The following is a 24059-nucleotide window of genomic DNA, read 5'->3' on the forward strand; positions in this document are numbered from 1 at the left end:
CGCGGCTATGATTCTATGAGGAAATAAATGATGGAGAGATAAGAGTTGCAGGCTCATGTCTATCAGAGTAGAGAGGGAGATAAATCACAGAGCGTGAATATCATTCTAGTTATGTGCAAGATACAGGCGCGCTTCTCTCTCTCACCACATCAATGTCCACGCGTTGGTCTATATAGGCTACAATGCTGCGCAAATTACAAACCCGGGCCGGCCCAACACGAATCAATTATCTGGTATGTTTTCACATTATATTTTTTATGGGGCAGTCAGGAGAAGTACAGAGAAGTCAACTTGAATTGGCCTAACTCTGATTGCTTTTATTTTATTAATTTATTGTTTACATCGCAAACAGTGAAAAGTATTGTTCATGCCACGAGAGGTACCGGATCCTAGAAAATGGGTTCTGGAACGAAACAGTCCAAAACTGAGAGGTGCAGGATCCGGCACAAATTAAGCACAGACTACATGTTAATGTTTTTAATGTATGTAAATAGTAAATTATTTAGTCTGTATTGTATTTTTCGTTATGTGTCGGACCCCAGTAAGACTAGYTGTCGACATTGGCGTCGGGTAATGGGAATCCTAATAAAACTCAATCAAAAAAAGATATTAATGGGAACGGCCAAATTACATGAACTGTTTCATTCCGAATATGGGTGAGGGGCCGGACCGGAAGTTTGATATCGTCTCAGCTCTGCTCTTTCATACCTCAGTTGGTCCTTTCAGCGACAAACAATAGCATAGCAACCACCCTGATGAGTGAATTAGCTGGCTAGCTAGCTACAGATAATAATTTAGCTTGGAATACAGAAGAATCCAAAGTGGCTGCACTAGTTTTGAACTAGCTAAGAAGCTTGCATCTTCAAAACTGGAACAAATCCGGAGACTCATCACACACAGAAATCAGGTAACGTTAACATTATCACGGCGAGTGACAGCATGGGGTAACGTTAGCTTACTGGCTAGTGCTAGTAAGCACGATTCTTCTGATGTTTGGTGCTAACTACCAGTTAGCTAGGTAGGTAACAGAAAGCTTGATTGCTAAGTGTTATACCGTACATGCTAATTTACGTCATTACAATCACGTATTCGTTTTCCAGACGAATAGCTAGCTGGATTGGTCCCATGTAACGTTGTGTTTGTGTAATTGGCTAGCCAACAGTATTTCGCTAACAGTAAGTTTAATGAGCAATCAACGTATTTATTGGGAAAGCTATGTAGTTGGCTTCAATCTTGTTAGGTAGTTGCTAGCAAAATTCATATCACAAACATACAGTAGCTATCTTGTGTAAAAAAAAAAAGAATAATATGCAATTCCTGATGCACATTTTGCTTGGTTTTGTGATTTCTATTTGCAGGAATTGTAACGTTACATTGGGAAATTGTGGGTATCGCTCACTTTTCGACGTTGACACCGCATGTGTTGCTCTGTCATGCCTCGATCAGACAGAGTGTAGTTACGTTTTGGCACACCAGAAGTCCATACATTTCCAATGGAACGCTGCGTTGCCTTGCAACATTTGGACATAGTTCTGTGTGGTGCATACGTTGGATTTATCCACGTCCACAACATCCGCTGATGTTAAATGGCTTTATAAATACATTCCATTGAAAATATGAATAAACCGTATGTGTAGACCTTACATAAATATAAGCAAATGGTAAATGTCGAACTTTAGTGGATTTGTGTGGAACAAAACATTTAGGATTACATAATGAAAAAAGTTTGACTGCAGAATGTATTATACAACATTCATGCAATCAAGCTTTCGGTCAGATCGAGGCAAGTATAGCTGACTTGGCATGTGTACATTGCACTAAAGTAACCCGGTGGGATGACAGACTCTCCTTCTGCGTGCCTTGGCGATTCTGTAAAGTACATTTTATTAAATTGCACCAGTACTAAAATTAATAATTTAAAGCATCTCTTTGAAATGTCGCTAGCTAACTGGATGATGTGCATGTTTGATCTTCGTGAAGCCTACACACCTAGTAGCTCTCCTGGACTGTCCTGGAGGAGGGTTGTCCAACCTGCAACATTACAATTACAACCAAATACTTTTTCTAAAATAATWCCATTCAATGAACCAGGTATCAAATTGCTAAGTTTGGTTTGGTACCTAAGATGTTTATCTATTTGTAAGGGTAAAATGTTCAGGGGAGATCTTGACAGCATAGGAGTTAGCTAACCTTGCTTTGATCTTAACTGCRTGATTGAAAGACCCTTTGATCCAATTCCGATCGGAGTAGCCTAATTGTTTGATATTGGGATTTTTGCATTACTTTTTTTTTTACTTGTCTATTCGGACAACTTAAATCTATAATCTGCTTGTCCAACATTTTTAACTTGCCCTGGGTAAGCGGACCACCATTATTGTCGTTCACTGCTGGTACTGTATGTTCAACCCAAGGGCTCATGTTAGCTTCCCCGGCGGCCAGCTTTGCCCTCTCTTCTTGGTCAGGCTATTTGTGAGGAGAAGGAGCCGCCTTTACTTTTTAATGTTGTGGCTGAAATAGCTGCCATCTGGACAAGTTTTTATTTAGCCCACCATGTCTTCAGAGAACAAAACAAACCGCAACAAGAAACCAAGAAGACACTTGCTGCAAATTAGTTAAGGAGCTAGCTGTTAACCTAGCTCTGAGATAATTTCTCCAGACCTTTCTTGAGTGGCACTGGTTGGTAGCCAAAGGCAGAGTAAAGCCAGAACCAACAACTTGTAGTCAAACTGTTACCATGGCAGGTTCTGCCATGCTAACTCCACCCCTTTCCAAGAGAACCCAGCCCCCTCCAGGTTGATGGAAATTTGAAGTGACTTATCCAGGGTGCCTGTAGCTCCCTAATCAGTGCTAATCTGATCTACCGAGGATTAGAGATGAGTAAGGCATGTAAGATACTGCTTACATGTATGCCTGTCCTCTAGAAGGGAGACACTGGCCATTCTTGCCTACCTAGCTCTCATTAGCTTCATCCAGTGAGTCTGAATTGAAGTGGACTGGTAGTTGGAGGTGCACTGTTCCTCTGGGTCATCTTTGTTGGACTTCAGTTATTTTGGCCCATTGTAGTGTCGTCCGGGGACCACACTCGTCTCTTGCGCTGAGTGGGCAGTTTTCCGTGGGAGCTCCCCTCTCCTACCTACACCTCATCCAGTGGGATCTCCCCTCTCCTACCTACACCTCATCCAGTGGGATCTCCCCTCTCCTACCTACACCTCATCCAGTGGGATCTGGTTGAGTTACAGCTTTCATCATATTCTCCTTAGTTCCCTCTGAGGGATTACCATGGCTGTGCAGCAGAATAGGCCGTGAGTGACAAATCCGCTGTCTTCCCGATCGGTTTTATTCAACTTTTTAATTTTATTTTGGTGGGATACACAAAAGGTCAATATGCTGAATCAGAGTGCGGTGATGATCTTCACCGGGATCTGTGGGGCGTTGGTGGTCCTGGCTATGGGCTACTACGTCTACTGGTAAGTCATACTGGGAAGGAGGGGGGTGGACCAGCCACTAACCAGGGCCGTTCAGATGGCCTCCGGTAGATATCTGGACCAGTTCTGTGACTTCAATGGGTGCCTGGCATTTTGCTTGGGGAGCTTCAAGAGTAGTCGGCTCATATCCCATCTTTAATCCCCTCATTGGTATGTTCTACATGTTTGTTACGACCCAGGCAGTTGTATCAAATGGACTTTGAGAATCTTGTCCCTTGTTGGCCAGATGTGGGCTAATGGTTTTCTCAAATCCTAATTTGACCTTTCCTGGCTTTTGTARAATAGATGGCTCCTATGGCCATACATAACCATATCCCCCAGTGAACCTGCAACCAGGTGATTGAGGAGAGGCAGCTGTTCCTTTCCTAAGCAGCTTTAACCCAGTGTCTGTACTCTGTAATCCTCTCCCAGGAATGCGTGAGGCCACAGGTGGACCTTGCTTTCTTTCTCAGGCTCCTGGGGCTAGGCTGGAGCTCTACTTACGCTGCCTGTTTACTTGAGTTGGGTCCCTCAGGTCTTGCTTCCCATGGAGAAGCAACTAATATATGATGCTTTGAGGGCTCTAGTCTGAGGAAATGCTCACCAACCTTGGTCTTGGAGATGATCCTGGTTGAAAGAGAGGGAGAGAGTAAAGCGCTCTCCAGACGGACAAGCGCTGGGCAGAGCAGGGTTCGCCTGGTTTATCCCTCTTGTCAAAGCAGCTACTGCCTTCACACATGAGGGCAACAGCTGACCGCCGGTGACCATAGCAACAAAGCAACCAACATTTTCGACGTGTGAAAAGTGAATTGCTGTAACACCATAAGCATGCATAAAAAAGTATTTACAGGCAACAACAATTATGAACCCAAAAATACAATGATTGTTTTTGGATGTAATTCTGCTCCCCACCTAGCTCCATTGAAAATGAATGGGACGCTCCTGCTTGTCTGGAAAGCCATTAAAGGGGCAATCTGCAGTTGCTACATCCATTTCTGGACTTGTAGAATTTAAATGTACCCATTTGATTCTTGAAGAATTTCTTATAAATGCCTCATGAGCTCAGTTCAACTGTCGTATACTATCAGAACCAAAAATATAAGATTGTTTTACGTCAATGTTTGTAACCACTGTAAATTATAAACAAACACTATATAGCCTCAACATGGATGGTCAGTACTTGCACCCGGAGATCTTTCTATGAATTTGGGTGGTTACATTTCTCCAGCTCCATCCCTCCGCTTTTTACTGAAACTGGGGCGGGGGGTATGTTTTGTTATTGTTTCAACTAAGGATTGCCGCTTTTTAAGATGGCTAGAAAAGTAAGAGAGGAACTGGATGCGGAAGGAGCAACTATAATTGAACTCTACTCTTTGAACATATGTTCCTTTGAGGATGTTAAAGGGGCGAATTCTTTTAGGACTCCCAGGTGATCCAATTGTAAAAAAAAAAAGAAAAAAAAAAAGGTTTCTGCCCCCGCTTTTGCTACTGTTAGTGCACAGATGCACACCGAAACCATTTTYTTCCAATATTTATTGCAGTGAGCTGGAAAATAAATGGATCCCGTGGTCACATCTGAACAGGCTGTGCATGTGGGAGAGAAAGTGTGTACGTGCTCTTTACCTCAAAACCCAGAGCCTTCTCTTCTGGTCTCAGTTGGAAGCGGTCTGTTGGGTTCCTGTTTGAAGCTTTGACTACAAAGGTACACTACAATCTGTCCTTCTGATACTCAGGTTAATGGCCTAAATGTAGGGGATTACTCTGAATAATCTACAATGCAGACTGCCTTTCAATTTTTAACTGATTATGACATGGGAATATTCCCCCAATGGTGTATAACCCCAATTGGTAGCCCTCTCCTCTGTGTTCTCAGATGCTCTCAAGGCACTACTTAAGTAATGGGTGGGATAATTATTGGGCAACCTTCCATTGCAGTTTTGCAATTTTATTAGGAAATGACTTGTTTGGCAACGTGGTACCAGACATGTCTCTACTCCCAACCTACTGCTTTCTCGTCCCTGGGTTTGATTGCCTGTTTGTCTCACAGATTGTGCAACACGTTGGAATGCATTTTGCCAATACAAAATATACTAGGACTAGGCCAGCCCCACACACATACAATCCAAACATTTTGACACCTCTGGGCTAGACACCTCCTGTAGATATGAGAGAACTGGATAAGGGGTGGGCGTAACCAATCAGCTAGGTTAATTTTGACAAATTTTTGATTAAGTTGAACTGATTGCACCCTAATTGGCCATTTCTATTCATAGGATTCATATAATATTCATTCAATATAATACCCAACATCTGATTTGGACCAAACCACTTCTTAACAAAGTAGTGTTGTGTTCAAAACCACCTAAAGTAAGACCGACTCAAGACCGGAGCAAATCGAATCCAAGTCTAGACCAAGACCGGAGAGAGGGCCAAACAGTCAAGATCGGGAGGGGGACAACGGGTMCGAGACAGTCAAGACCGAGACCAGAACAGTGAGAGTCCAGTTCAAGACCATGATTGTAATTTTGTCAAATCGCCACCATAATAAGAGTTCAAAATGTCCGGTATTTCTGTGTTCATATTTCAGAACAACATATGGATTCTGAWTGGCAAATGTATGCATTGGGCAAATGGAGCCACACTACAAATTATTACTAACCCAAATACAGTGGGCAACAATGAGGGCCTTCTACGCCTTGAGAGAAGGGCTAAGGATTTATAAAATAATAATGATCCTTCTAATTAGATTTTCAATGATCTGATTTAATCTATTCAGTTCGTTGGAAAGGGTTAACGCTGAAGAAAAAAAGATCCAATCAGAAAAAAATGTGGGTGGTCTCTGGGGRGAGAAATCTAGCTAGCTAAGTCAGACATTGGCTAGGCCATCAGAAGCTAGTATTCAGAACTGTATTAGGGCAAAATGATTGAGTGACAGCGGAATCAATCACATTTTCAGTAATGGGTGGATCCGATTTTACAAAGGCTAACAGGTCACTGCAATAGCGAGCAGTAGTTTTCCCACGGTCTAGCTAGCTATCTTTTGTTGCAGGCTAGTTTTGCAGCGGCTGCAGCAGGAGTAATCGAAGAGAATGTTGTTGCTAATTTGTTAGCTTCTCCCTTTTCAATAACTTTCAACAAGAATACGTTTTTACTGCGGTGGGCTAAATCAGGGTCCCACAGTGATTCTTGGTAGTCTTAAACAAATCTACTTTGAAACAAAAGTATACACCTCACACACATGGTTATTTAAAAAAAGACTCCTGTATCGTGTCAGATATAGAGTTGAAATGTATTACATTTTTTTGTTTGCATCCCAATACATACATCACAGAAGACTGAAATATAAAAATAAACTGTTTGACATAGAAACACGGAATGTTCGTAGTAATTTTTTTTWAATTATGAAAAATATTAATAACATTCTTCCCATGAGTCCAAGAGGGTGCTTTGGGTCATTGACTGCAGGAAATGGTTGTTTCAAATGATCATCTGGCGATTGGAACTGTATTCTTTTGTAATATTAATGTATTCTTTTTGGGTTTTTTTCAATCTGATTGGGTGGGTCTGCCACGGCCTGGCTCCCCAGGGGGTGGGCTTGTGTCCACCCAGGCCCACTCATGCCTAYGCCCCTGACGCAAACGGTGCATCATGACTGAATTGAGCTTCATAAATAGCCCACTAACCAAGACTTCGGACGAAACTTTTTCAAAACCTGGTTAGAATACCCATTGTTGCCTTAGTTACCATTTACTGGTAGATCACATAAATTGAAATGTCTTTCCTTCCGGCTGCCAATGACATTAATCTGTGAGCTGCTCCAATTTGCCAAAACCAGCTGAGAGCTGCCCATGCCAAACCAGCTGAGAGGCTGCGCCATGCCAAAACCAGCTGAGAGCTGCGCCATGCCAAAACCAGCTGAGAGCTGCGCCATGCCAAAACCAGCTGAGAGCTGCGCCATGCCAAAACCAGCTGAGAGCTGCGCCATGCAAAACCAGCTGAGAGCTGCGCCATGCCAAAACCAGCTGAGAGCTGCGCCATGCCAAAACCAGCTGAGAGCTGCGCCATGCCAAAACCAGCTGAGAGCTGCGCCATCCAAAACCAGCTAGAGCTGCCGCATGCCAAAACCAGCTGAAGCTGCGCCATGCCAAAACCAGCTGAGAGCTGCGCCATGCCAAAACCAGCTGAGAGCTGCGCCATGCCAAAACCAGCTGAGAGCTGCGCCATGCCAAAACCAGCTGAGCGCTGCGCCATGCCAAAACCAGCTGAGAGCTGCGCCATGCCAAAACCAGCTAGAAAGCTGCCCATGCCAAAACCAGCTGAGAGCTGCGCCATGCCAAAACCAGCTGAGAGCTGCGCCATGCCAAAACCAGCTGAAGCTGCGCCATGCCAAAACCAGCTGAGAGCTGCGCCATGCCAAAACCAGCTGAGAGCTGCGCCATGCCAAAACCAGCTGAGAGCTGCGCCATGCCAAAACCAGCTGAGAGCTGCGCCATGCCAAAACCAGCTGAGAGCTGCGCCATGCCAAAAACCAGCTAGAGCTGCGCGCCCTTGCTGCCTGCAGATGGTATCCACTTGGAAACTAGGCTGTGTAGGGCATGCATGTGAATATATTTGATGTGCTTTGTGATTGTGTAGGCTACTTTGATACACATCAGTAGGGATTAAGAAGTAAGTATATGCAATGCGCCACACTGAGCCCGTGTCCAATAGGTTCGCCACTGCGCAAACATGTCTATAATAGATATCACATTTTACTGGTCACTTGCAGGTGTACGAAATGCTTGTGAAGCTAGAAGCAGAGCTGCCATATCTGTCAACGCCATCTCGTAATAAGGTATTAATGTGTATATATTTGGCCTGTCGAAGTGGTTTTGTGCGTTTACTGAATGGAGGCTGATAATTCAGAGTTTTTTTAAAATCCGCTGGTCTCGGCTGGTTTCTGGAACAAATTAAGTCCTCAATGTCCGAGACAAGACAGAGTACAAATGTATCTGACACCGAGACACTGAAAATGTGGTCCTGAGACCGGTCTCGAATATTACAACACTGTCACACAAACTAAGACGTGAAGAATCCAAATAAATGGTCAAAAGACACCAATGGAGAAATTAGACATCAAAGTCACCTGCATTTTCCCACATAAATGAGTTTGAAAGTCCCAGGTTTTGCTCACTAGATGCCGCTGTTCCTGGCAAATGATCTGTGGCCTGTTGTGTTAATTAAATTAACCCTTTGCAACTTTGGGGAGAAAGTTTTTGCTCATGGTGAAAATAATATTTGGATTATCCTTAACATTTCAGCCAGTCCTCCATGAAAGCAATTCAAACACACACAGGCTCCTTCTCTTAGAAAAGTTTACAGCTAGGCAGGGTGCGTAATTTATATCCAAAAACAATCAGTATTTCTATTGCCCCCTCAGTTAATTTTCTGCACATTTTGCCATGAGGCATATAGATAATGTAGCCGTTTTAAAATAAGTTTGCTGAAATTCTACACTTTTTGCCATGGTGCAGAGAATTATTATAATAATTTTTTAAAACTTATTTCATGCAATTCAAAAACAAATTGCCATGGGGTGGAGAGAAATTAGCAGTTTTACAGCCAATTTCCTGCAATTCTACACATTTTGGATGGAGGAAAATGTTTGCAGTTTTTTTTATATGATAATTGATGATCAATGGGCCCCACCCCGGTCGGTAATTTGACCATGCTTATTACAAGTTTAGACAGCTGGTCGCTAGACTAATTAACCATTAAAACCATTATTTTACTGACATGGTCTGAGTGACTGATACACAAGGTGCAATTTCAAAATTTGGTTGTGTATTATATTATTCTAACTCTCAAAAGTACTTTTTGTTTTGTTTTTTGTTTTGTGAAATTGGTCCGTGGGCCTACAAAAGGGGGGCCACCAGTTGCCCATCCGTGGTTTAAACAAAGAGCAGCCATTTCTGGAAAGAGCAGACACACTACTAATATGACACTGTACATGTTACTGTATCTATGCCTATCACCGTGATTTAAGCTAAGCCAATTGTGAGGGCAACACTTAGGCAAAATCTCCTCCAGTCCTTTTAAATCAGAGAATAGAAGAAGCCTTGAGCTTCAATGGGTGTTTGATCTTGTTTATAGGCTACAATCGGGATTAAAATATCCCCATCACCTGCTGTGCAGTGGACAAACATCAAAATGGAGCTGGCTTAACACCCATTCAGTGATGTTCAATACAGCACATASACTTGACTTCTCAGAACTGTGCAAGACGAGATACTGAGAATGTTTTGTACTTAGGAAGATAGTGTTTGTAATGTAGTCTGCACTGCTGCCTTTCTGCCAAACGATTCTACACACGTACACATCATTGCACTTGCACACAATCTCTCTCTGTGTGTCTTCCTCCCTCTCTGGAACGCTGGTCATTTGTCCCGAACAATGGAGACATGGTTGGCCTGTTCTGAGAGCGAACAAGACTCATCTTATTCCTCTCTTCTCACAAATACACACTTTGCAACCTATTGCCTCCTTTTTGAGAGATGCCATTTAGCAGACGCTTTTATCCGAAATCAATTTAGTCATGCGTGCATCTTATTAATAACTTTGGCGATGTAATTTACAAAATAGCCTCCAAACCTCTACTCAGCAAATTGGATGTAGTCTATCACAGTGCCATCCGTTTTGTCACCAAAGCCCCATATACTACCCACCACTGCGACCTGTATGCTCTCGTTGGCTGGCCCTCGCTACATATTCGTCGCAAACCCACTGGCTCCAGGTCATCTATTAGTCTTTGCTAGGTAATGCCCTGCCTTATCTCAGCTCACTGGTCACCATAGCAACACCCACCCGTAGCATGCGCTCCAGCAGGTATATTTCACTGGTCATCCCCGAAGCCAACACCTMATTTGGCCTCATTTTTGCTCTTTTGCACCCCAGTATCTCTACTTGCACATTCATCTTCTGCACATTCTACCATTCCAGTGTTTAATTGCTATATTGTAATTACTTTGCCACCGTGGCCTATTTATTGACTCGACTACTGGTACCCTTATCCTACCTCATTTGCACATGCTGTATATATACTTTTTCTCCTGTATTATTGATCGTATGTGTCGAACTGCTTTGCTTTATCTTGGCCAGGTCGCAGTTGCAAATGAGAACTTGTTCTCAGCTAGCCTACCTGGTGAAATAAAWAAWAWWTWTTTTTTAAATGCTCCTGCATGGGGTTGAAGTCACAGTGGACTGGAGGGCTGTGTTGTGACTCACTGGTCTGTGTGAGTGAAAATGCATCACAGAGACCCACTTATAGTCCCTGTGCTCTTGACACACCTTCTGTAACAACACATGTAAGCCGCCTTGTCTGTCACGCTCATTCGGTCTGTGACAGTCGTTTATTCATTATTTTCTGTGACAGGCACTCGCACACACAATATACAGTAGTACAGAATCTAGACAAAGGCTAGMGTTTTTTTCCCCCCTCTGTCTGCTAGCTTAGAGTTTAGTAGGTTCTGGTTAATGAGGTAGACCAGCTTCTACACTACCACTTCTTCTTGACTGTACACTGTTGTGCAGCCATACACTATGGTTTACAATAGGCTTTTCTGTTTCCTGCCTGCCACTTTTCTGCCTATGTTGACCTGTCTCTCTCGGTCTGTCTCTTTCCCAGGTCCGTAATACTGAGTGAAGGGCCGTGCAGGAGGGGCTTATAGAGGGAGTCCACCGTGGTGAGAATGAAACATTGATGTCTTCTCGAATCGATCAACCGTACGCGTCGTTTGAAATGTATTTCTTTGATCTTCTCTCTGAGCAAACGCATCTAATGGAACAGCATGTTCATTGTTTCTCCTCCTTTTACTCTTTCTCCTCTCCCTTTTTTACTGCTCTGCCCTTTAAATCTCCCTCTTCTCTTCCTCTCTTCACCACCCCTCTTGTTATCTTACCTACTTTCACCTTTCTGTCTCGCTTCCCCCTCTTCCTCCTGCACCCTCCCACTCTATTCTCGCTCCCTTTTCCCACAGGTCGTTAGTAGTGTGTAGCGGAGAGGAGGCTCCTCAGTAGCAGCAGCCATGGGTCTGTTAGCCTATCTGAAGACCCAGTTTGTTCTGCAGCTCCTCCTGGGCTTTGTGTTCGTGGTGAGCGGCCTCATCATCAACTTCATCCAGCTCCTCACCTGCGTCCTGTGGCCCTTCAACAAGCAGCTCTACCGCAGGATCAACACCAGGCTCTCCTACTCCCTCTGGAGCCGTGAGTCCCCACACTAGAATTGTGTGTGTGTGTGAGAGAGAGAGAGAGAGAGATCCTGTGTGCATTATAAGACCGTGTGTCACACCTCAAAAGGGGACCTTGTGAAATAATGAATCTGGCGATTCGATATTGATCATTTTGACTCCGTGGACAGGAGTCGAGTCGATTTTAATTTCTATATTTGGACTTGTTGCAGAGCTGGTGATGCTGCTAGAGTGGTGGTCTGGCACAGAATGCACCCTTTATACAGACCAGGCCACGGTGGAGAAGTTTGGCAAGGAGCACGTCATCATCATCCTCAACCACAACTACGAGATTGACTTCCTCTGCGGCTGGACGATGTGTGAGCGATAYGGAGTCCTAGGGGTCAGTATATCTTCTGTCTCTACTATCTACTATTCATCAGTCACTAAATGGGGGTCATCTCAATAGTCCAAACTCATCGGCTTCTCTATTTTGCCGCCTTTCCATTATCAGCCCCGATTTGAAAGAATCAGACATATGAAACCAAATGACGCCTTCCATATTACTTTCAACTGTTGTGCGTTTTCAGATTCCGTAGCGATAAAGAGAAGTAGATGAGATTGATGCTAGAGATACACTTCAGGACTCTTACCGTTCCCACGCTTTCTTTTCCGCCCAGAGTTCCAAGGTGCTGGCCAAACATGAGCTGCTGAAAGTGCCTCTGATTGGATGGACCTGGTATTTCCTGGAAATTGTGTTCTGTAAGAGGAAGTGGGAGGAGGACAGAGACACTGTGTTCAGAGGTCTGGACAGACTCAAAGACTACCCTGAGTTTATGTGGGTGAGTGTGTCTCCTTTGGTTAACCCTTTACACTCATGGGAATTGGCCTATATGGAGAGGTCTAAATTCAAATGTTTCTTACAGAAGATGTATGAAGCATATACAAGCAAGAAGCATATACATAAGAATAGTAGCAATTGAAACAGTTTGGAGATTATGGGGAAATGATTACACCTGAAGTTGAGGGGACAACATTTCACCTGACACGAGACTGAATCTGAACATTATGCTTGATTTTATGTGCATTTTACGTATACTGTACTTTTCGCCGCATTTGTTGATAACAGAATCTGACGATTCTTTGGATACATTCAGTAGCATAAGAATGTTCCTGGAAAATGTGGGGTAGGTGCAACAAGAGTTTGAGTGAGAGGACTAACTGGTGTCTCCAAGTGGCAACACACCTCTCCAAAGTGTGCAGTTTCTAAGTAATTGCCATGCTCAAAGAAGAGTCTTAAACTATAGCGTGCTTTTTTTGTTGAGCTCTCCTAGCTGTACCGTTGAGGAACTAGAGCAAGCACACTTGTAGTTGTTCTGTTTGGAAAACAACCCTGCATCCCCGCCGTCACACAATTACTGTTCTTTACGCAATCCAAAAGCGGCCCATTTTAAATCGCTATTTTAAATCGGGTCATGTGGGCATACTTTGAAAGCTTGTTCTATTGCCAACAAAAGGATCATAATTTTGGTGCGCATAGAAATGAGTCATGAGTAGGGTTGTTGCAGTGACCATGAGTCATGACCGCAGTCAAATTCCACATGACCGTTGAATCACGGTAATCTCATTTAATGCATTCTGTACATGCGTTGGTGCTAGTACCCAACTCGCTAACGATCATCAGGTCGCTAATGGTCTGGTTCTCAGGGCTCTATTGTCCCTCTAACCACTCTGACAGCAATGCAAATGCAATAGAAAATCACATCAAACACTTATCAGTATCATGCTTTTTAAAAGTTCAAGACTGAGTGGGAAACATGGTGGATGTTGTTTCAAAGCCAAACACAAGGAAATGGACAGTGCTTTCAAAATTGATAAGAGAATTTCCAATCCCAATGATGATAACAATCAATCAATAGCTCTGACCAATTCCCGAGGTTTGTAAGACCATGGGTATAATAATAATTAGTCAAAGACTCAGCTTATACAAAAGGTTAGTACAGTTTATTCAGAGAAAGTTCTAAAATCAAGAATACAAAACAATTCATTTTATACTGACTTCTCACGCAAATCTCACACCTACACATTCACACAACCATACGCACACATGTGTCCTGCTACCCAGCCGACAGAGATTAGTGATCTTGTCCTTGAGACGTACTCCCTGTTCTCTCCCAAATCTCTAGTCAGGTCTACACCGAGCTCAGACAGTCTGTGTTTATAATACCATAAAGACATATTGTTTTACCCTAATTCTGACTAGGACTACACATTTATTGATTATGATTTTATACATTCTAATCAATTCCATACAATTATGTTTCAGGGCGGAATATTCTAATCATTCAATTAACAGATAATTCTCACCTATCAATCCACCCTTAATGATTAAATAATACACACTGATACATCAATTGTATACAAGAATAATCCAGACGAATACATTGCTAATCATATGCTGCTATATGTTACCCCATCTATTGCAAGCCCAACGGGGGGGAGACCTCCTTCCCTGCTATCAGATTCACAGTGGTCATAAGTTATCTGCCACAGTTCCTTGTCAGCTATGATACAAACACATTTCCACATGTTTTACAGTGACAGGGTGGAATCCTTTTAATTATTGCCTAAACATTTACTACAAAAAATTACACCTATTTTTATTACTATTGTCAATGTCACTCAAAATCAAAATGTCACACAAAACCAATATGTGTATTTTCATTCCTTATCCATCAATGACAGTTATAGGCCTACATTAGGTATCCTAACACTTCCTGTTTAGGTTTTTATTACAATCTTCATAAAAAAACAGTCTTAACCCTCAAAAATAGTCTCATCCAACATTGGCTCCTCGTAGTTAAAATAAACGTAGCCATCTCCTAGGCCTGTAGGCCCGTATTAATCACACAGGCCGGAGCTCGAAATCGGTCCATACCTCACCATCTGTTGCGTCATTGACCTCTCCAGAGTCCTGATAAGCAAAACTTTCACACAGAGGACCAAACAACACCCAAACAGAACCAAAACACTCATACAGGTGAAGGTTGCTCACAACACAGTGATTATGACATTTTTCCATTTCCCAAACATACTATCAAACCAATTTGTTAGAGCATTATCTACCCCAGAGTTCTCTGCCAATTCGTGAGCTCATGTGGTTAGACCAGCCAGAGCCTTGGTCACTGATCCGTCTGGAGCTGTGTTATTTGGGATGAAGGTACAGCACATTGTTCCAAATATCACGCAGACCCCTCCCTTCTCAGCTAGTAACATATCCAATGCTATTCTATTCTGCCAATCCTTTTATTCCATCTCTAGTATAATTGATGAAGTGCTGTTGATTATAATAGATATAATTTATCCGAGCCACATTCTTATTGAGAGTGGACCACCAGAAAATGCTTGACTCTAATCGCGCTAAGATCTGATGTCTTGCTTTAAACTCGCCTGGCAACCCCCCGTGGGACCCCAATTTTATCAATATAATATACTCTATTGTCAAAAGACCCAGATGGTGAGCTTCTTTTTTTCCTGAGGTTTTGCTGTGGTGCAGACATTACATTCTTCTCTCGCTACTGATCTGGCTGTATACTAAATCCATTCTAACCATAGGTGAGAATCCCCATAACCAGTTTCCACCTCAATCACTTCTTTCGGATCTTTCGTCTGCACTATCCGCACCGGCCCTTGGCTCTGGACGACTCCACTGTCAGTATCTGTTTTGTCAGGGGCTCTGCTTGTATTCTGGCTGACTATAGAGCTACCACCTGCCCTAACCTCTTCTTCCCGGAATGGCACTAGGGTATCAACTGAAACCCTTACCTTCACTACACTCCATCTTCTTCCATACTGGGTATGTGGATCTATGTAGCCCTCTCTCTCTGTGTGAGCTATGACCTGTTTCCATAAACTACACGGGGACCTGCACAGATATCTTCCATAATGGCTCATAGTCCTAGACTGCCAAGGAGTCAGAGACCCCTTTTGGTCTACATAGAACTCCACTGAGACATCCTTCCCAATCTCCACTCTCACTTCCTGTTTATCCCGATCAAGTGATCTCTTATGCTTGGTTAATACAAAATCCCCATCGTCTAAACTATGGGTCAAGTTACCACCTTCTGCATTCTCGGATGGGTCATGGTGTATTTAGGAATATTCCTCCCATAATAAGACAGCTCAGACCAATCAGCACTCCTGTAAAGCCCCACCCCCTTTCCCGGAGAACATATCAGCAGCTAGAGGCCAGACCATACTTCTATGAACGCACACAGGGAGGGTAGGGCGGGGTCAGGGAATCTTCGTTAGAGAGGTAACCCTATTGGTTTCGGTTCTTCTCCTAACTCTGTGATTGTTCGACAGTGTCAGTGTGTCTTACCCTCCTGCAATGTGTGCTATGCCCCAGGTAGCTCTTTCAGCTATTCTCACTGCGAAGGCTGTCACCAGGAATACTTGGTATGGCCCCTCCCAACGGGGCTGCTTCCCGTCTATTCTCCYCAGGGACTGGATTGAGTGAATCACCTTCTCCTGTAATTCACCTGTAGAGCATAAAATCTTGGACATACAGGTTTGGTTAACAAACAGTCTTCTCATGTGTTCTGTCTGATTAGCTAGAATGTCATCCATTATTTAAAGAACTAGATCCTAGTAAACCACCTCTAGGGATAATATCTTGACCTAATATTTACCATAATCGTGTCTGCCAGTAAGTTGGGAACGCTATAAAAAAAAATGTTTTATTATTATTTAATAGGCCACAAAGTGTCCTATCCCATCCCCCCTTTGATACATGGCTCCGCCCTTGTATCAATACTGCCGCAAATCTAAACAATTCTCTGTCCAGTGTCTTATCTACTTTAAGAGATATCTGTGCTGCTTTGTATGGTCTTAGATGTATATGTGTATATGTGCTTGTCTATGTAAACAGTAACCTTTCTCTCCTTTCTTATTTCACAGGCCCTAGTCAATGCTACTATTTCGGCCTGTTGTGCCGAATAATTTCTGGGCAATGTTTCCGTGTTTAACACCTTATTTCCAGAAACCAACTAAGCTTTCATTCCTCTTTTGTCTCCACTCAGTAACCGTGACCCAGTCTGTCACTCCTATCTTGCTGATTTCCTGGCCCCCCTTCCCCACCTTCTCCTCTCTGCTCCCAAAACTTCAAGGTCTCAGCTGTGCGGGGAGGGCTCCTCCGTCTGCCCTTTCTCCTATCTGTCTGTCGCTCTTTCTCATAATAGTCATTATCAAAAAGGGGTTGTTGCCAAWTCTTGACTAAGTGTCTCACTGCCTGAACTCATGGATTTTAGAAAAAAACATGTCTATGGTGGAAATCTCTAAAGTCCTTACATAGGTTGATTAAGGTTATCTCGATCCTATCAATAATTCTGAATCACCACAGATGTCATATCCCTGTCCTGTTGGCCTGGATTATGTTCTAAATACTTAACATAAGTCTAGCATTAATCCAAGGCTTTTCTTTCTTCTCATTGTTTCAAATTACAACTATGTCAAAGAACTATAAACTCGTTCATAATTATCAATTACTCAAATTACCTTAAAATCAGTATCACAAATGACCTTAAATTCATTATCCAAATGGCCCTCCCATGAGGCTGATCAGACCACAAGGGAAAAAGCAAAGATAGAGGTCAAGAGTCATACCACCCGTTTACAGTTGTGTTACTCAATTTATTATACCAATTAAAGATAACCCCTCAAACATTTTCTACATCTTGTATCCCAGATTCCCAGAACATTCCCTTATCAAAAGAATTCCCGTGTTTAATTAAAACTCAGAAAATAGAACTTCTGATATTCCACGTGTGTGTAGCCCTTTAAGATATCGTGTCTCTAGGAAAATGGAAATCTCCTCAAGCCCCGGAAAACATTTCCAAAGAAAGACAAGGCAATGAAGCACTCCTTTTCCCAGAAAAAACACTGTCAGACTACCCAGATTCAGAAATCAAAACGTTGGCTACAAACAAAACCTAATAATAATGATAATTCCATTGTACTCCCTCCAGTCATTAGTTTTAAATTTCCTCAATGGTTCATTATACTTAATTGAACGTGGGCTCCAAGCTTGTTTAGCAAAATAAAATGAACCCAAACTGCAATCCCCTTTACCGACCTAACATGGTTCCACGTAATGGAAACAGATTATAACGTTAGAACCCTTGCACTTTGTTCCAATTCCCTGGTGTTACCTAAACAAACAATCAAACCAAAGATCAATAACCAGAAACTATCACAAAACTTTTACGATTCAACTATTCAGACCTGAATCGCTTACAGCCAAATATAGCCCAGTGAGCCACAACCAACCAGTGATGCCCACCTAGCCATTTTGTTGCTAGATTTAGCATCTTTTCCGACTACCCCGACAAATTTAGCTACTTTTTAAAAATGTATTTGGAACTTTTAGCAACTTTTGAAAAGTGACTCAAAGCTATAATGCACGCATTTTCCCTCTAAATGACACAAACAATTTTCTCTGTCACAACGTCATTGCCTGGCTGCAAAAGTGCATTGTGAGTGACGTCAGCAGCAGGCGCTCAGCCCGTGCCCAGGCAGCAGCAATTTCAGCGAATTGCAAATCATTGTTGGCTGACAGCAGCAGTAGTACGGGTCCGAAAAGCCAAACTCAAGGAATATAGTTGGTCACGAATGTTTGATCTTGAACAGAACTTACAACATCAATCAACATCTCTCAATCAAAATTGTAACGTTACTGCCAGAAGTACAGAAAAGAGTGGGACTCTGTATCTGAACAACTGTCAAATCAATTTGACTAACGTTATTGTGTATTCTACGTAATGACACAGTTTTACGTTATTACGCAAACATACCCCCTACTCAGTCTTAAAGCGGGGCTCGGTTTATCGCAAGAGCAAAACCCAACTTTCCAACTTTCTCAACTCCAAAATGTAAAAGTACCATGTACTTCGCTAAATTTATAACGTATGTCAGTCAATCCATAAGAATAAAAACATTCCGATGGGCACAACTTTATCGTATCTCTCCATTTATTATTCAGAATTCATCAGGTTTAGTTAACTGTCTCTTCTATGATTGAGTAATTTAAATACGACTCCAGTCTCAATACATTATTCCATCAGATCATTTAGGCAAGACAACGTATTCCATCGAAATCGCCTCGCTATTATTTTGAATGAATCAGTCTTTCAATTTAACCTAAACAAGCTATTAAAACATTCAGTTTATATCTTAAAGAAACACTAACAACCGTATCTTTCCGGGCAAAACCTATAAATAGTTGAATTACAATCATAATGAATTTTAGTCGGTGCATAGGCTGAGATACGAACCCAAGTCTCCCTATTGTAGGCAATAGTTTTAACCCTGGACCACCAGCACTATTGAAAAGAGGGAGGTCCAAATAACCCTATTATTATAATTCTCTGTAGTCGTAAACTCCGGCACCGAGACAATTCCCAGAAAATAGCCCTAATTTTAAGGTCCAAGCATTTCCCCAGCGAGGATTCTCTCTCTTTGTCCCTGCCTCTTTCCTTCTCCTACTCAGAATTTAGGAATAATTACTATTATGACTATTACATTATTACAATTACTACTATTACATAATTTTTTCCCCTGCTGATATCCTTCTTGTAATTTTCTCAATAATGTTGCCAAATCCTGTCCTCCTTTCTAGTCATGCCTGTTCTTCCTCATCCTCGGATTCTTCTCGCTCTCATTCGCCTACGTTCCCTCTTCTGTCTCTCCCTAAACTGTCTCTGTCTACAGTTCCTTGGTGGGGCCTTACAATCCTCTGCCATGTGGCCTGTTTTATTGCAGTTGTAGCACTTTCTGTCTTCGGGTTCTATCCACCTTCTACTCTCCCTGTTTCCCCATTTCTTTTTAAAATCTTTCCTGCAATTTCCCCAAGAGTGGCGATCAAATGTTCTGCTCCTGTCTGTTCTTTCTTACTTTTCTTTTCCTTGCCATTATGCTCATGGTGTATAGCATACCTCTTTACTTCGGCTAATGTGGCTGTTGCCCACCCTATCAGTCTCTTTTATGATTTGGCAAATTTCAGGCTTCATACCACTCAAGAAGGCTATTTTTAACTGTTGGTGGTAAGGTCCGTCCTCTCCCTGTCTAGGATATACCAGTCCACTATTAGCATTGAACACGTCCCTCAGTCTCTCTAAATACTGGCTAACAGTTTCCCCATCCCCTTGTTCACACTATCTTTGAAAAGTCTGCATGTCTATGGTAATAGTCCCTAAGATTATTACAGAGCTGTGTCAATTTGTCTGCATAATCCCCATCTCCTGCCCATGGTAAAACCGGTTCTCCTCCTTGCCCTGGAACCCAGGCTCCCCTCACTGCTGCCCAGTCTTTCCCCACTATCTGTCGGACAGCCCTTTCCAATTCTCCTSTATTTAGTTTAAAACTCTCGGTCAGTCCCTCCATATCTCTCCTAAACCCTTCTATTCCTGTTTTTGGATGTACTATTCCCTCAACTGCTCTTGCTACATCTCTCTGAGTCCAGGGTCGATACTCTTGTACGGTATCCGATTGATCAGCTTCGCCTGCCCTAGGATTAGGAAGCTCTATGAGAGGACACTGATCCTCCTCCCAATCTGATTGAACCTCCCTCAGCCCTGGCTTATTATACGGTGCTAATCGCTTTTTAAGGTTAGACTCTCTTGGTTCTGGCTCTTCTTTCCTCTCCCTGGCTATGGCTTGCTCTCTCTGTTTGTGTTCATATCTTTCTCTCTTTCTATTTCTATAATCTGTTATTATACTTACATCTCACTTACTCCCGTTAGTCCTAGACTAACGTAATTTACTTTACTTTATCTTCTATATTACGTTTTCCGGCTACTGTACTTCAACCAGTTTTACTTTTAGGGCTTACTGTTAGATACTGTACTTCAACCAGTTTTACTTTTAGGTCTTACTGTTAGATACTGTACTTCAACCAGTTTTACTTTTAGGTCTTACTGTTAGATACTGTACTTCGAAATTTCTTAATTAGATCTGTGACCCAGTGCCGCCAACACTAACATAGATACTTTTGTCTTAAACTTTCTCTACATTAGATTATATGGACGGTATACCCGATACAAATCTTACTTACTGTTATTTTTACAGTTAAAATCCTCCCTCACATTTATCTTGCTTAAATTTTTTGTAAGTTTAGAATTTAACCCCAAACTAATGAATAAAGATCACCGACCTTATCTTTCAGCTGAGAATTCAATGTTGGTTGGATTTCGTCACTGTTTTCTGTCGTGTACCAGTTTGCCACCGGCCTGAAATGGAACCTCAATTTCCAGAGGTCAGGTCTTTAACTCACGGATCTCTGATCCGTCCGTGCACGGTTTTCGGCGCTCCCGTGGGACGACAGAAAACAGGTATTGAAATCCGGCTTCGAAGGACCAATTGATAAGGGAATTTCCAATCCCAATGATGATAACAATCAATCAATAGCTCTGACCAATTCCCGAGGTTTGTAAGACCATGGGTATAATAATAATTAGTCAAAGACTCAGCTTATACAAAAGGTTAGTACAGTTTATTCAGAGAACGTTCTAAAGTCAAGAATATAAAACAATTCATTTTATACTGACTTCTCACGCCCACACATTCACACAACCATAGGCACACACATACACACAACCATACGCACACACATACACACAACCATAAGCACACACATGTCCTGCTACCCAGCCGCCAGAGATTAGTGACCTTGTCCTTGAGACGTACTCCCTGTTCTCTCCCAAATCTCTAGTCAGGTCTACACCGAGCTCAGACAGTCTGTGTTTAAAATACCATAAAGACATATTGTCTTTACCCAAATTTTTACTATTGATGTTACTGAACAGATTCCAGTTGGTTTCCAAAGTTAAGGCTGCATGCTTCTCAATGGTTGATGCATGGAGTGAAATACGGGCTCTGATCAGCCCAGACATTTCTATATGTAATCCCTTATGAAAGCAGAGTTTTGATGGTTGCCACTAAAAAGAGGATGATCCCAGCTGCGACTTTATTTCTCAGCTGCTAGTATTAAGCACATGCTCCACTATAAAACTGGAATAGCCTATCCTGCATGATTTTGAAAAACGAACTGTGGAAAGCGGCCTCCATTCGCTATTCGAGTGCATACGGATGATGTTTCTTTTTTTCTCCCTGCCCCTGTTCCTGCCCAACGGGCCATTTTAAATCAAAACGTATTGTGTATATATTACCATCTAAATCTGGCGTGTAGGACCTGTTTCAAATCATCACCTCTTTGCTCCGGAATGGGAATATTATTTTATTCAGCTAAGTTCAATTATATTCTTCTTGCTATGAAATCAAATAAAATAATGGCACGTGACTTAAAAGCATATATTTTCTGCTAAATGAACTAGCCTATTGCGTGGCGCATAGCCAGATAATATATAGGCCGACTCATTCTGTTCTTCCTGAAATGCATTTTCTTCGTATCATAATGTTTCTAAAATAAATCATAGATTTATTGTGATGGTGAATATTAAATGGTTTTAATAGACTTGTGTGTATGTAGATGTTCCAAAGGCTGACATCGGTGGCTTGTGTGCGTCGAGACCTGGAGATGMTAAACATGTTTATGAGAACGGCAGTCATTTGCTTGACAATAACCGGCAAAATGTCTTGGCCGCCACAGCCCTAGTCATGAGTGCATTCAGGTGCGTGTTCCGCGGAAAATTTTCTTCACAATAGACAAACAGGCCCATTTATTGTTCAGGACAAGCCAGGGTATGACGCCATGTGATCTTGGAACTCTGAATCAAACATGGTGACCATAAACGTTGACACTGTATATGACATGGAAATGTGAAGTGCACATTTGGACTGTTTTACTTGCTTCTATGATACCAAAGGGGTATTTTATTATAATCCTCAACATCTCATCTTTCAAAATACATTGAGTCCTCTTAATTTACAGCGTTTCCCTCACTCGGACGACAAAAAAAGTAGCCCAATTTAGCGGGAGGGGGGCAACTTCTTGTTACGTGTGTTGCTCAAGTTCAGAATGTCTGTCAGTCAAAAACCATACAGCGCTGTAAAGCAATTTAGGTGCTTATCAGTGACCAAATCTGCAATTTTCTACCCGAATACGGGTACGAGTGTAAAGGGCTAAGGCCTACATTTTTCTATCCTGGGCCACATGACTAAATTCCTTGTCATTCTGTTGGCAGCGCACATTAGGTCCAGACAGCTCGTACAGTGAATCTACACACAGGACTGATCCTTGAGCTCCCATCTTCAGTCTGCCATAAGTCATTGGACTAGTTCCAGGAGTTTGGTCTTGTCTGGAGTAGGTCTGGTTAGTGTTATTCATCAAGCTGAAACGCCACAGGGAAATCTAGGTCAGTGGGATTCTGGTCTGGCTCCTAATAGCCCTCCCTAACGATCTTTAGACGCATGTTGTTTCTCAGGCTGAAAGTTTCCACTTCCACCTCTCGTTACGGTTACCGGGAACGACAGAGATTTGGCTAATCGGGTCGTCTGATCTGATTTAAGCAACGCCTAGGAATCGCATGACTGACCAACTCACCTCAGGGACAGGAGGACAACAAGATGTGCAGTGTTTTCTTTGAAATAGTCTGTCTGTCTGAGGATGTATATTTTGTTGACGCTGCACCAACTCTAAATGGAAGTCCTTGAGGTGAGATAAGAACTTTATTTCGAGTAGCGTTTCCTGGAGGTGCACTTGATCTGTAACACAAGCTGGCCCTGCTGGGGAGTCTAAGAGGATAGGGGAAAGGAGGTCACCTCAGCTGATGTGTGCCTGTCTGAACCAGTAGTGTATCTTGTGTATAAACTTGCTGTTTTATCTTTGCGTGTGTTTCTCTAAGCTCAACGTTTGCGTGCGTCTGTGAATCCCTTGTGAGTGCATGTTTGTTGACGCTCCTTTTCCTGTCTCCATAGTTCCTGTTGTACTGCGAAGGCACTCGCTTCACAGAGAAGAAACACCAGATCAGTATGGAAGTGGCAGAGAGTAAAGGCCTGCCCAAGCTCAAATACCATCTGCTGCCCAGAACCAAAGGCTTCACCACAACACTGAAATGCCTCAAGGGCACAGGTGGGGCATGCATGCACGTGTTGCGCGTGTGCACACACACATACACACGCAGTTCAGAATAAGGTCTCGTATTATTATAGATTTTCTCTTCTGTCTTTCATTGTTTTTAGTATCTGCCGTGTATGATGTCACACTGAATTTCAAGGACCACCAGGTCCCCACTCTGCTGGGCATAATCAACGGCAAGAAATACATGGCAGATATGAAAATCAGGTGGGTACTAATCAATATGTATGACCCTGTGATTATTACTTGAGCTGTTTGAAGTGAAAACCAATGATGTTCTGTTAGCCTCTTGGCTTTGTT

The 24059-nt window shown here is 42.5% G+C and overlaps 1 protein-coding gene across 4 annotated transcripts in view; it reads left to right on the plus strand.

Moving 5' to 3' along the window:
• The first annotated feature begins 214 nt into the window (after positions 1-214).
• Positions 215-24059, plus strand: part of LOC111975994 (1-acyl-sn-glycerol-3-phosphate acyltransferase gamma) — a 28636-nt gene continuing 4791 nt past the window's right edge. Inside the window, exons 1-7 of one of the 4 annotated variants that reach the window (XM_024004704.2) lie at positions 215-233; positions 11128-11185; positions 11480-11705; positions 11902-12071; positions 12349-12510; positions 23600-23753; positions 23864-23966. In XM_024004704.2, the coding sequence (XP_023860472.1) occupies positions 11528-11705; positions 11902-12071; positions 12349-12510; positions 23600-23753; positions 23864-23966 (767 nt within the window). In that variant the 5' untranslated portion in view covers positions 215-233; positions 11128-11185; positions 11480-11527. Of the gene's footprint in view, positions 234-674; positions 908-3447; positions 3468-11127; positions 11226-11479; positions 11706-11901; positions 12072-12348; positions 12511-23599; positions 23754-23863; positions 23967-24059 lie in introns of those variants that run through there. The other 3 variants (XM_024004695.2, XM_024004686.2, XM_070447665.1) reach the window with 3 other exon arrangements.

The sequence above is a fragment of the Salvelinus sp. IW2-2015 genome, linkage group LG2 (assembly GCF_002910315.2).
Source record: "Salvelinus sp. IW2-2015 linkage group LG2, ASM291031v2, whole genome shotgun sequence".
Taxonomy (NCBI): Eukaryota; Metazoa; Chordata; class Actinopteri; order Salmoniformes; family Salmonidae; genus Salvelinus; species Salvelinus sp. IW2-2015.